Below are 14797 nucleotides of genomic sequence, written 5' to 3' on the forward strand. Positions count from 1 at the left end.
TCAAACATATCAAAATCAAATATATTAAAAATAATTACAATTTTATAAATAATTATATATTACATTTTTCATCGTATTTCAATTTGATTGTGTTAAAGAGTATTAGACTATTAGTAGTGACCTATCCATTTTTTGGCTAAACTTTGATTAAGAAATCTATTTTTGTAAATTTAGTTAGCCCATTTTCAATAATACTAAATAATAAACTCTTTAAATCTATTATTATATTAAAATATTACTTTTTTACTTTTTATTTATTTTAATTCTAATTATAATTAAAATATTTATTCGTTATAATTCAACGTTTGATAGATAATGCCGTGTTATCACGACAAAATATATAGTGTCCGAGAGAGAAGGCTATTCCTGTGGTATAAAAAAGAAAAAGGAAAAAAGCGGAGCTTGTGTCCCAACTCCCAAGCGGCAACTCTGAGCTCTTTGAAGTGCAACTCAAAGCCTTTTGGCCTATAAAACCTATCGCGGACTTCAATAGCAGTCGGTCATGCTTTTACTTTTGGGTTTCATTGGCGGTGTGCGGACACCAAAGAGGTAGGGTCTATCGTCATATTACTATTAACCGTGTCTGTGCGTTTGGTCGTGCAGTCAGTTCTTTTTTTCTTCGTCTGTCTCTGCTCATTTGGGTATCAGTAACTTTGTAGAGTTAGTTATTGGTGTGGGGTTTGGAGGTTTTGATTGATTACTATGTAAAGTAGTAAAGTGGTTTTAGGGTTTTGTATCTTTGTTAAAGGGTTTAGTATAATAGTGGTAGATGGGTTGCGCTGATGAAAGTTGAACTACTATGCAAGCGGGGCATCAATCTGCTTTTAGAGTGAAATCACAGAACCAATCGGATATGAAAAATTTCAATGCGTCTCAGATGGGGTTTCCTGTTCGTCAACTACCGGAAAATTTGAGTCCTGGAGGCAGTGAGAATGGTAACAAGAGACCTGGTATACCACCCTCACACCCGATTAACCCTGCTTCTCTGCTTCAATACTCGCAGTTTGTCGGGTCCTCGCCGGCTTCTGGGCAATGGAGTTCCCAGAATTTGAGCCCAGGGATTTCCCATTCTAGGTCTTTGTCTCAACCTACGTTTTTTGCGCTTGATAGCTTGTTGCCCCCTTTGAGCCCTTTGCCTTATTCTGAACCTTCGACGAGCTCGCTCTCTGACCCAATTTCCATGGATGTGTCTATGGAAGAAAGTGCTGTTAATTCTCATGCCTTATCACTTCCTTCGCCTATAAACGGAGGTAATGCATTTCGGGTTGGTGAGGGCCTTCCTCCTCGTAGAGGACACCGGCGCTCCAATAGTGATGGTATTCCATTAGGATTCTCAACCATGATTCAATCTTCACCTCAGTTGACTCCCATTGGGAGTTGGGGAGTTTTGGATCAGTCTATTTCTGGAAGCGAGAATTCAGGGGTGGACAAGCCAATCCAGTTGGTGTTGAAGGGGGAATTGAAGAGGGATAGGGCTGGCAATAACATTGCCAATGGGACAGATGAGGGAATATCTGAGGGAGTAGTTCTGGATGACTTGTTTAATGAATTTATGAATTTGGAAAACATTGATAACATGAACTCATATGGTACGGAGGAAAAGGATATGGATGGTAGAGCCAATGGCTCGAAGATGAAGGGATGTGATGGCAGCGATAATGAAGTGGAAAGTCGCAAGAATGACTGTCTAAACTGTGTGCAGGGGTCAAGCTCAAGTTTTGCTAATGAGAAGAGAGAAGGAAAGAGAATTGCTAGTGGAGACACGAAGCCTACTGTCCGACACTCAAGAAGTGTTTCAATGGATAGTTATATGGGAAATTTGCATTTTGATGACGAATCACCAAAGCTCCCACCTATAGGAACTCAAGTGGGTCAACAATCACCAAGCAATGCACCAGAGGGGAGCTCAACTAAGTTCTGCATGGGGTTTGGAAATGGTCATTTTAATGAGGCTGAGCTGGAAAAGATCAGGGAAAATGCGAAACTGGCTGAGATTGCACTATCAGACCCCAAACGTGCCAAGAGGTTTTTTTTTCCCTGTTTAAATTTTATCGGTCTATTAGCAATCTATGTATCGTTGTACTCATTTCTGATCTGCTCATCCAGGGTTTTGGCTAATCGTATGTCAGCTGCTCGTTCCAAGGATCGGAAGACGCGATACACCACAGACATAGAACACAAGGCACAAATTCTACAGACAGAGAACACCACCTTGTCAAACGAGGTTACAAAGTTACAGGTAGTATCTGGATGATGAGATATTGGTATTCATTAGTAATTTAATTGATTAATTATTGATACCCATTTACCTATAGGAAAAAAATTATTGATACTCATTTATAAGTTCCTGTTTTTGTTTTTGTTTTTCCCAATCCAGAGAGAGTCTACAGAACTTAAGAGTGAGAATAATGAGAATTCCGCCTTCAATGGAACAAGAGTCAAAGCTCAAAAATGTATGTATAGTGTATACCTTTTTTTTCTGTCCCTTTAGTCAGCTGAAACCGACCATTTTTTGTGATATCACATGAAACCTTTCTGCTAATCGATCTAGCATGAAATTTCTCCTGATTTAATTGTTGTCAAAAAAAAAAAAAACTACGTCATATTTCTTTATTCCACTGAAGATCACTCTCATTCTCCTGTTACAAAAATTTATGTGCTTGACTCTAGCTTCTAATTCCACTTTGCTGGTTCTTTCTTTAGCTCGTGAGTATATGAAGATTTTCTATTTTGTTGATGTACTTGTTTCCTTTGATATTTTCCCTTGGGCATTTCTAGATCTATTTTGTTATTTCACAAACTGATTTGGATTATTTTTTTATGCCTTTTACATTGTCTTTTTTGATCGGTAAACAAAATTTATTGATCAAAAGTGATACAAAGGATGCCCAAGTATACGAGACATATACATGAGCAAGTTTAAGTCTAGCTTAGGGATACAAGGAAATCGTGAAAAGACCTGCCCTGAAAATCAATTACAATTGACCAATGGAGTAAAGTATTGAAAAACAAAGTTCTAAGCTCTTCCGTTGATCTCTCTTGATATTCAAAGCATCTTGCGTTCCGCTCCCTCCAAATGCACCACCATAGACAAATAGGTAACATCTTCCATATGGATGCAATTTGAGAGTTGCCCCTAATACCTCTCCAAGAGGCTAAAAACTCACATACATTTTCCGGCATCACCCGTACTAACCCCACCCGTGCTAAGACTTCGGTCCATAAGGACATGGCAATCTCGCAATGTAGTAAGAGATGGTCTACGGACTCACCGCTCTTCTTACACATGTAACACCAATTCATAGCTATGATGCCGCGTTTCCTCAAGTTATCTATGGTAAGAATTTTTTCCCAAGAGGCTGTCCAAACAAAGAAAGCTGCCTTTAGAGGTGCCTTTGTCTTCCAAATGCTTTTCCATGGGAACGGGACTGAATTATGCACATTTAAGGAATGATAAAAAGAACGGGCTGTAAAAACTCCCTTCTTAGAGGGACGCCAATATAACTTGTCTTTGCCTTCCCCCGACACCCGAGTGGAGTACACAAGGTCAAAAAAGGCCGAAATGTCATCCATCTCCTAGTCTTGTGCATCTCTATTGAAAGTAAGGTTCCATTGGGAGGAGCCATTGGAAAAGCTAACTAGATCGGCAATGGATGCTTCTTTCCGTCTTGCTAAGCTGTAAACTCCTGGATAAACATCCTTGAGTCCCCGTTCACCACACCATAAGTCATGTCAAAATTTTACCTTAACACCGTTGTCGACTTTGAAGCAAGTGTGTGCTGCATAGATGTCCCATCCTCTTCTGATATGTTTCCAAAGCCCTATTCCGTGGGGTCCACTCACCTCATTGGAACACCACCCTCCCCATGATTCCCTGTGCTTCAAGGCAATGACGTTTCGCCACAAGGCCTCCCGTTCATGGTGATATCTTCATAACCATTTGCCAAGCAAGGCTTGGTTGAAGGATCTCAAATTCCGTATACCCAATCCTCCTTCCTTAATGGGGGAGCAAATTGTGGCCCATTTCACCAAGTGAAATTTAAACTCTTCCTTGATCCCTCCCCACAGGAAATCCCGTTGAATTTTCTCCATGCGATGAGCCACCTTAGCGGGAAGTGGAAATAGTGAAAAGTAATATGTTGGTAAGTTAGAAAGAGTACTTTTTATGAGAGTTAACCGGCCCCCCTTAGATAAGTACATCCTTTTCCAACCAGGTAGTTTCCTTTCCATTTTTTCTATTACATCATCCCAAATAGCTTTCGATTTGAACGGTGCCCCCAGCGGAAGACCGAGATATTTCATAGGCAACTGAGATATCTTGCACTCTAGGATGGACGCTAGACTCTCCACATTGGGTACATGTCCCACTGGCACTATCTCTGATTTAGCCAAATTCACCTTCAAACCTGACACAGCTTCAAAGCATAATAAAAGAGCTCTCACAGCTCGGATTTGCTCATGTCTGGCTTCACAAAAGATTAGAGTATCGTCAGTAAACAATAGGTGAGAAATGTTAAGCGAACCTGAACTTGCCTCTCCTACTGAGAATCCTGATATGAACCCTCCCTCTACCGCCCCTAAAATCATCTTGCTGAACGCTTCCATCACAAAAACAAATAAAAGAGGAGAAATGGGGTCTCCTTGTCGCAAACCTCGGGAGCTTTTAAAAAAACCTTTGGACGTCCCATTCACCAATACAGAGAAACAGGCTATAGAAATACAATGAAGGATCCAAGAACACCATTTAGAACCAAAGCCACATCTCTCCAACATATAAATTGAGAAACTCCAATTGACGTGATCGTAAGCTTTCTCCATGTCTAACTTACAAAGGAGTCCAGGCTCTCCCAATTTAACTCGACTCTCCAGACATTCATTGGCTATCAGTACCGAATCAAGGATTTGCCTACCTTGAACAAATGCATTTTGAGGCTTTGAAATCAATCTTTCCATCACCTTACTCAATCTGTTTGCCAATACTTTAGATAAAATTTTGTACAAACCACTCACCAAACTAATTGGACGGAAATCTTTCACTTCTTCCACACCTGGCTTTTTGGGAATGAGTGCTAAGAGAGTAGCATTAAGACTTTTCTCAAACCGCCCGCTTCCATGAAATTCCTGAAAAACCCCCATGATATCATCTTTAAGCACATGCCAACACGTCTGAAAAGAAGCCATGGAGAAACCATCCGGACTTGGAGCTTTATCACCCGCCATACCCTTGATCACCGACCGGACCTCTACCTCTTCAAAAGGCCTTTCAAGTCGTTCTGCAACTTGTGGGTCAAGAACATCAAAGGCCATCCCGTCAAGTCTCGGCCTCCACTCAAATTGTTCCTAAAGCAACGTATCATAGAAATGGACAATGTGGTTTGAGATCTCAATATGATTGGATGAGATCACCCCGTCTATCAATAAGGTATCTATCGCATTGTTCCGCCTATGTGAATTGGCCACTTGGTGAAAGAATTTGGTGCATCTATCCCCTTCCCTCAACCATAACGCTCGTGATTTCTGATGCCATGATATTTCTTCCAATAGAGACAGCCGTTCAATGTCCGCAATCACTTGGGATTTGCGGGCCCACTCGGTTTCAGAAAATAACCTCACCTCTTCCACACCTTCCAAAGCCTTAAGCTCCTCCATTAGAACAGATTTCTGGCTTTCCACATTACCAAACTCTTGTGTATTCCACTCCTTTAAATCCTTTTTCAACGACTTTAATTTGCAAGCCATCTTATAGCTAGCAGTTCCATGGAAGTGGTAGGAAAACCACCATTGTCTTATTCTGTCCAAAAAACCCTCTGACTTCAACCACATGTTCTCAAATTTGAAGTGCCCTTCCTTCATCTTCTTTTTCCTTCTTCTTCTTCTTACGGGCAGCACGCAGCAGCTTGCCGTGGGCCACCTCCACCTTCCCACTGCAGCTCAGTGTCGCTCGGTTGCAGCCCGAGTGCTAGTTGTCCGGCTCCTACTCCACGCGGCCACCACCTCCTTCCGCAAGCTCCTCGGTGGCGTTGTGCATGACTTCCGTGTGAGCTGCCCTTGCCGCCGCGCCATACGTCAGCGCGAGACCTTCTCCACTGCCACGCACGGCTAGCTGCCGTTATTTACTTCTTCCCCTGTGCGACACGCGTGCCATGCGACCGCATTTGGCCTATAAATAGGCCACGGCTTTCTCAAGATTTGGGGATTTCGATTTGAGTTTTATATCTCTCTTAAGCTTTCATCTCTTGGTAATTTGAGTGATTGGTGTCCTCTTCTAATGCCCCCACAATTCAATAGAATAGGAAAGTGATCTGAACACAACCTGGGTAGTCTCTTCTGAATAAGCGCCGGATAGTGTGCCTCCCAATCCGGTGAAATTAGAAATCTGTCTATTTTTTATCAAGATGGAAGATCTCAGTTGTTAGACCAAGTGAAGGAACCACTTGCAAGAGGTATATCTTGTAAATTCTGCTCAGAAATGAAGTTAGAAAATTCTACCATGGGTTGGTTGAAGCCCACACCACCCGATCTCTCACTCAGAAAATAGATGACATTGAAATCACCTCCAATAAACCAAGGTAAGTCCCAAATACTGCTAATACCGGCCAACTCATCCCAAAGTAAGCTTCGAGACCGATCAAGATTAGGCTCATATACGCCTGCAAAAGCCCACTGATAGCCATCCGTGACATTCTTAAACGAACATGCCACCACATAATTCTCCATGAAATTTTCCTTATTTTCTATCACTCTTTTATCCCACATAACTAGTATACCCCCGGATGCTCCATTGGACGGTAAATAATGCCATCCCACTTGCACACAGCTCCACAAGCTCCTAATGATGCGAAGAGAAATAACTGTCAATTTAGTTTCTTGTAGGCAAACAATGTCTACTTTCCAACTTCGAAGGAGGGATCTAATATATAGCCTTTTATTCACTTCATTGATCCCTCTCATATTCCAAGACATTATTTTAGGCTTCATTAACAGAAGAAACATCCCTCCCTTTTGTTCTATTTCTCTCCGAAGCGCCCTCCTTATTATCATAGTTAATGGAGCATTGCAATCGTTTCAGCTCTCTCTCCTTTTTAACAGCTGACTTTATTACTGTGGATCTACCAGCTTCCATGGCTACTAGGAGGGCCATGAATTGGTCTTCATACCCATCACAGGAAATTCCCACCCAACTATGAAGCTCCTTTACTTTTTTTAGTACCCAATCTGATGCCTGAGGTGCTATTAGTGGTGGAAGCATCTGTAAGGGTGACAGGCTCCCCATATTCTCTTCCTCATTGCCCACGAAATCCATAACAAGATCCAGCTGATTGATACCCATCTCCTTTCCATTGACAGAGTCCCCTCCAACCAAGAATGAGACCGTTTTCTCCACTTCCGGCCCCAAAAACCTCTCTTTTGGCCCACCCATAACTTCCTCAACTTCAGTCGGCACTATTTGTGTTTGATTAAAAGGCAAAGGCTCGCCCACAGTAACCTGAGCATCCTCGCCTTTTTGTCCCGAAATTTTCCCTTCCTCTAAGGTGGAACTCCCAACCTTTCCACTACTCGCAGACGTCGCCATTGGCATCGGCGAAGTTGTTTGTGCGTCGATATCTTCCATCGTGATGATCTGTGTATTTTTTGGGTCTTCGTGGACATTCAAGGCATTAGAAAATCCTCCTCCATGCTCCGAGATTGCATCTTCCGATGACGGGCCATCCATCGGCGTCACAGCGACTTTCAGCGGCGTCTCCCGAACCTTCACCGCCAGCGGTGGCTCGGCCACATCCCCTGATGGGCCATCGCGTCTTCCATCTGGGAACGAGGGCTTGTCTTCCTCCAGAAAGATCCAACTTTCTGTTGGACCTTAGTGGGCTAAGGCCCATCACGGCCCGTAATCTTTGTTTTTCCCTTGGGCTCCCTCAGCCGGGTTGTAGCTTCCCACCTCTGGCCCAGACCCAATCCCTCCCTCTCTTTAAATTCAACGCAGCGTTTTAAGCATCCCACCCTATAAGTTAACTCTCCCAGCTGCGTCTCCATTTCGCACAAAACCTGCAGCACATTTTCCTCTTTCAGCCCTGCAAAATCTCTGCCATCTCCATCCCGCAACTGAGCACCCCTCAAAGAAGTGACGGGTCCTGACTTCAACAGGTCTACTTTCTCTGCATTGTTCACGTCTCGAGGCCTCACCGACTATCTGCCCCCTGAAGAACGTCGCTGTACGAACGGAAGTTTGAATTTTGCATCGTCGTTGATGGTAACATCCGCCTTGAAACACCACCACTGCTGCCCTCCTTCAGCACCTCCACTAGTTTTCTCCAACCCATTCTGTCCTTGTCATTTGGGATAAAGATGAAATTCCGACGTCCCCCCCCCACCATACTCCACCAACGCCATATATTCTCCCCTGGAGTTAATACATCTTTGAGCAATGTACCCCCTGTCCCCATCCCGATATGCGGTATAGAAACCCTTTCCCTCTACCAATAAAATAAGCACTCTTCCAAGGCATTAGAGAACTAATGTATTGTCCCCAACCCCAACCCAAGCTCAAATTTTTTACAACTTTCCATCCCCTCTCTGTAATGTTCACGTACCTCCCATCTCCAGACACCTCAAACAATTTAGATTCAATATTGATACGCTTCATGGGTAACAAACTAATCTAATGAAAACTAACTAGTGCACCGTCAAAAACCCGTAAACGCCATCGGAATCACTATGAAGAAAGAGGTGAAAAAAGAAAAAGAAGCTTGGTGTACAGAGAGAAAAAAGTTTTCCACAACCAAAAAAGAAACCTTTCCCTTTTACATTGTCCAAATATGTATCTCAGAAAATTCTAGTTTTATAATTATTTATTGCAATTTTCTCTGTATTGTTCAATGTCTTCTCCTAGGACATCAACTTCTTGACATATGCAACTGGAAACATTATCAACGGTAGGATTTAGTTGCTTCATTGGGTCATTGGGAATATTATATATGAGGGGATTAATTTTTTTTTATAAGTATATATGAGGGGATTAAATTCAATGTATATGATTTCTTTTTGGGGACTTGGAAGGAAAAAAAAACCTAAAATTGAGATGCCCTTCTATCTGTGAGTAAATGTGATATTGAGAGATCTAATGCAAGAGATTTCTGAAGATCAGTGACAGTAAACGTGCCCACACGTGGTTTAAATGTGAAGCCTAGAGTGGCTCACATCTAGCACATTAGGGCGTCCAAGAGAGGCTCCCTAAGACAATGCACAAGTTGAGCACAAAGATGTATTTTCTTTTACAAAATTTTGTAGTTGTAGTTCTAGATGAGATTATGGTATTAACTTTGTTTCTAAGATCTCTAACCCATCTGTTTACCTTCCAGTCGTATTTACGTTTTTAACTCAATTGCTGTTTCATTTTTTTGAGAGCTTAGAAATGGTACTTGATAAAATTGTGTGCTTGAGTGATTAGTTAGAATTCATGCATGTTGAAATTTGATTTTATTTTGTAACTTTATTTTAGAGTGCAGAAAAGTGTGCAATCTTATATACACCTGCATTTATTTTCTGGTTCTATAAAAGTGTTTTAATTCACATAAGTACTCTACCACCCTCAGGTTCATGCCTGGCTTTACTTAGGGCTCTGTAATACGTACTTAAGTAACTTAACTGCTTAATTATGTTGGTTTGATGTGGCCATAAAGATGCTGTTAAAGAAGATGAAACCCCGTGTAATCACTTATAAAAAAATGAAACCCCACGGGATCGAGAACTTGCATGTTATAATGGAAATGACCCTGGTATTTTGACTAGATAATTATCCATTGGTTATGTATTTTACACCTCCAACATCATCAAGAGAAGGGTTGTGAATTTTTATTTCACTGCTACAATAACCATATGTTTCCACGCCCTCAAAAAAAATGTTTCCACACCCCCTTGAAACTTTTCCTCTGCCCTTGAAACTTTTCCTCTGGACAAGTTCCTATAGATTGTCTCAAACATGAATATTTTTCTCTGAAACAATTTTTATGTGGTTCTATGACAGTTGGGGCTTTGATACAAGACATTAAAGGCACCGGTTCAATTCTTGCTAGTCATGCATTTATTTTTATCTGCTCTCTTTATTTCCATTTCTCATCCTGAGAATTAGTGTAATTTAGAATCATATTTTGATATTTGATATTTGATATTGTTCTATTAAGTACTTAATAATGTTATTGGTGGCGATTGTTTGTTTTATTTTCAACATGAAGCTTTACAGGAGGCTTTGAGGGCTGAAGTCCAGCATTTAAGGCTTAGTGCGGTAAAGTGTGGTGGGGAGGGCTACCTCGCGCACTGCATGGCCCAGCAGCTTTCCATCGATCAACAGATGTTCCAGCTGCAGCATCCGCATCACACACAGGTTAACCATTCGACATGGGAGCAACATGTACTGCCACAGCTGCCTCATCACGGTGGACTAGAGCCCCAGCAAGAGAATGGTGATGTTGCTCAGCAAGAGGCAAACACATAGGTTGCTTAACTGCTAGCGTCAATACAAAGTGCATTGGTGTCTTAACTCCATTTGAAATAAAGGTAGTGTGCAATCGTATATAACCTTCTTCAAATCTATCAATATATCAATGTCGTCCATTTGATTAAATTTAAGTCATTTTTTAATTTATTATGTTCAGATGCAATTAGAAATTGAGATTAAGAGTCAGTTTTATTTACTTATTTAATCTGCTCGATTCATTTTCTTGGGTGTGATATGGCTGCATGTTTGATTTGGAGTTCAAATGTCAAAATTTCCACTTCAATTGACAATATGGATGTGTGGGGTTAATCACCTATGTGCTTGATTTGTCCAATCTCCTTAAAATTTTCATCTCACTGCATTCAAAACATGAACTGGACCTGAATATAAACGACTGTAAGTAGTACTTTGGAGTGGTATAATGTAGGACCCTCACGAAACTGTCCTTTCATGCTACTTGGTCCATATACTTTTAGGACATCCGAGGAGACCCATACAATATAACTCATTATATCCGTTTTCAAGCTCTACTGATTACTTTATTTTGGCCTACCATGTGAGTCACTCAAAAAGGGCACAGCCTTTAGTTTGATGATTTGGTTGCTTCTCTTCTCTTTAGCAGTAGTGTTTTTCTTTGCTTAAAAAAAATGAAAAAAAAATGTGAAAGGAACGTTTTATCGCTGCACAGTCAAGGTGCTTTCCCCATGTGACAAGGGGCTCCACCAGAATGACCATAATGAGGCCCCAAAATGGTGGACAGTCAGTCATATATGCCGTTGTACCTAAATCTAAATGTTCAGTCGTTTTGCTCAAAATAATCCTCCCACCTATAATTTTTTCCCCTTAAGGCAACGTGGAAACTGGGATTGTTTGGGGATGCATACATATCCTCCTGATGACTGTGACTCAATTCCTTCAGTGAGCTTCTAAAATCCCACTCTGCATTTAAGGAGTGTTTAAGACGAAAACCCTGTGGGGTGTGTGTGTGTGTGTGTGTGTATGCATATACATTTTTAAATGATTAGATAAGAGTTTGGTGTATGCATTGACTATATTATAAGAGATAGGATGGAGACCCCTCAACTCTATATATGGACGTCAAAGAGCTCGAAATTTGATTACCAAAAAGGAAAAAAAAATAGCAATGGACAGAGTTGCCCACATGACAGATTCATTGATTGATTCATGGGCAACGTGGAAGCTTGGGATTGTTTGGGGATGCATACAGCGCGGCGTAGGACTCCCATCATGTGCTCGCTGGTATACATATTACATGGGGGGGTTGCCAGATGAGAAAGCCACCTGCCATGTCCGGACAAATAATCTGTCAAAAAAATGGGGTTGGTTTATGGTTGGATGTGCTCACCTTACTTTATTATTATTATTTATTTATTTATATTATGGTTCAAATGAGCTTATCTTTAGTGGTTAGAATGGATAAATTAATGGGACAACCCCTGTTGCTTCCTTCCTCTTTTGTTAACCCACCCTTTTTTTTTATTCCCCTAACCTCGCCTCACCTGTTTTCAAAACTCCTGTTGGGTCCCCAATTCCTTCCCCCCACCCAAATTATCGAGATCTTCTTATTCAAACTAGGACTTCAAATTTAAAATCAAAGAGAGATAAATGATAATGTAAATTTTATAATATTTATTAAGTATTTAATTTCTGTTTCTCAATAAAAATAAAATTAATAATGGAGGTTAAAGTAAGATAAAAAATTGAGTAATTTTATATACAGTTAGTCTTAAGATATATAAGTTTCGTGTATTTTTTTTTTTTTAAAAAAAAAAAACGATATACCATTAAAAGAATATTTTTTCATGTGATTTTTAATTTGGTTTATTTTAAAACAATAAAATATACGAGACTTACACGTCTAAAATTGTACTAATTTGTAGTTTATCTAAATAAACTATATCTCGTCCATTTTAGACTCCGTTTGGATAATGAGATGATGTGAGATAGTTTATATGAAAATTAAAAATTAAATAAAATATTGTTATAATATTAATTTTTAATATTATTATTGTTTTAATATTTAAAAAAATTAAATTTTTTATTACATTTTGTGTATAAATTTAAAAATGATATTACGAGAAGATATAAAATTATTTCTCTATCCAAAACAAGGACTTTAGTGTTGTTCTTGGGTCGTTGAAAAGAGCCAGATTGTCCCTGGGCATTAGACATGTATTTTATGAGGTTATATTCAAATGCTAGGTAGTTCATCCGTTGGGACTGGGACGAATGATCCAACGGCCATCCAAAGCTGAACGGTCACACGTTTACTCACAGTCTTATCATTAACAACAATAAAAATAAAAATAATAAAATTAGCATATCTAAGCTCAAACGGAAAGTGTGAAAGCTATACTTTTTTAGCATATTCAAACCTTCAAATGCGGCTTATATAAAAATACAAAAAATCTACTCAACCTCCTACTATTCACACAACCTCCACACTCCACATTATTTTTAATTTTTATTATTTTTTTCTTTTATTAAATATTTATTATATGAATAATGAATAAAAAATTTAAAATAATTTAAAAAGAATAAACTCAAAAAAAAATTTAAAAAAAATATTAAAAATTTAAAAAATTTAAAAAAGTGTGGAGTGTGGAGTGTGGTGGAGGTTGTGTAGTAAAGCTCATAAAAATATACCCATTGGGGCTTATGATATATATAATATTTGAAAAATTATAGGGTGTATTAATACATTTAATCGGGTATCAACTATCAATGATCAATTATTTAAAATAAATCAAAACGTTACGGTTGGAATTGGTCTCGAATAACTCTAATTCCTAAGTCAGCAAAAACAATAGGTGGATTAGAGCGTTAAATTCTGATAAGATCGGTGATCAACGATCAATATGGATGTCACTTTTTGTTATTTTTTTTTAAATTATAAATCGATCACTTAAATAAAATGTTACTTAAAATATAACACATCAATAAGTGTGATTGAAATGATAAAATTTATAAAAATATTGAAAAAAATATATAATAATTAAGCACTTCATAATAATTGTATTTAAAGCCTTTTGTTTTGTAGTTATTCATGGTAATTTCTTTTTTTTCCCTTATTAGCCAAAAAGGGAAGGTACTAATTACAACACAAATTGGGAATCATTAACGGTTAAACTCATGTTCCTTTTTTCTTACACATGTCTCTCTCTCTCACACACACAGCCTTAATAAAAGTACGGACTAGTATGGGACAAAAACAAGTACCTAAGCTTAAACAGGTGGACCTCACTTAAGTGCAAAACACCACCAGAACTTTATAACACTAATCACCTCTACAAAACTAAAACAGATGTTACTTTTGAAAGTCCTCCCAATAATTGGTCAGAATGAAATGAAAATGAGAGATATATCTATCTACAATTTTATTTAAGTACAATAGTTTTTTAGAAAAACATCTCTTGTATCATTATTAATTAAAAAGATTCTTCTATTTACGTTAATAAGAAACACGTTATAATTTTTAAAAATATAATACAAATAATTAAATCTATATTTTTTTATCAGTTTAAATTTTCAAGATAAATAATGATTTTATATAGTGTTAGAGCGTTTTTAATCTATATCTTAATTCTATGACTTTTAATTAAATATTTTACATATCGGATCACTTATTATAATTTATAACCTTTGTCCAAATTAAAATAGAATTCTAATCTTTGTTCAAATGGAAAAATTAACCTTTAAATTCTTACCTATTCTTTTAAAATCTCAGTATAAAGTACAAAAACAAAATTCAAAATAAATTTTATAAAACAAATAGTAGATAAGTTATATTCAAATACTTTATTACTCTACTAATTTAATTTCACAATTTTTAATACAAAACTTTTAAAAAAATCTAATATCACAAAAACTTAATAATTCACACACTTTAAAAAAATAGAAAATTTTAAAAAATCTCTCTCAATGGTAGATGTGTTGATAGTGAGATGAAATAATTTTATAGAAAATTTGAAAGTTGAATATAATATTATTATAATATTATTTTTTAATATTATTATTATTATTTTAAAATTTTAAAATTTAAATTATTTATTATATTTTATATAAAAATTTAAAAAAATAAGATAAAATAAAATGTATACGGACATTAAATTTTTCCGCTTTTCAATACCTCTGGTAAACCGTAGACGTAAAAAATTTTTTTGTTTTATTTTATTTTTCTCGCGATTCTCGTGACTCGACGGCTGGATAATGTGGGTATTTTCAATTTCCAATAACGAGAAAGAATTAAAAAAAAAAAAAAAAGTGTAGAGATCTGACAGCTCT

At 38.0% G+C, this 14797-nt stretch overlaps 1 protein-coding gene across 1 annotated transcript; it reads left to right on the forward strand.

The window, feature by feature from the left end:
- Positions 1–387: 387 nt before the first annotated feature.
- LOC108983832 lies at positions 388–10672 on the forward strand. The gene is made up of 4 exons (XM_035693383.1): positions 388–2025; positions 2107–2239; positions 2378–2453; positions 10229–10672. The coding sequence occupies exons 1-4, from the start codon at positions 800–802 to the stop codon at positions 10252–10254; spliced, it is 1461 nt and encodes a 486-aa protein (XP_035549276.1). The 5' UTR covers positions 388–799; the 3' UTR covers positions 10255–10672.
- The last annotated feature ends 4125 nt before the right edge of the window (positions 10673–14797 follow it).

The sequence above is a fragment of the Juglans regia genome, chromosome 8 (genome assembly GCF_001411555.2).
Source record: "Juglans regia cultivar Chandler chromosome 8, Walnut 2.0, whole genome shotgun sequence".
Taxonomy (NCBI): domain Eukaryota; kingdom Viridiplantae; phylum Streptophyta; class Magnoliopsida; order Fagales; family Juglandaceae; genus Juglans; species Juglans regia.

Bases quoted from the DNA above. Each gene is read 5' to 3' on its own strand.
- LOC108983832 (XM_035693383.1), top strand. From the start codon at position 800: ATGCAAGCGGGGCATCAATCTGCTTTTAGAGTGAAATCACAGAACCAA. The intron at 2,026-2,106 runs GTTTTTTTTTCC...CTGCTCATCCAG, and splicing joins GACCCCAAACGTGCCAAGAG to GGTTTTGGCTAATCGTATGT. The intron at 2,454-10,228 runs GTATGTATAGTG...TTTCAACATGAA, and splicing joins AAGAGTCAAAGCTCAAAAAT to GCTTTACAGGAGGCTTTGAG.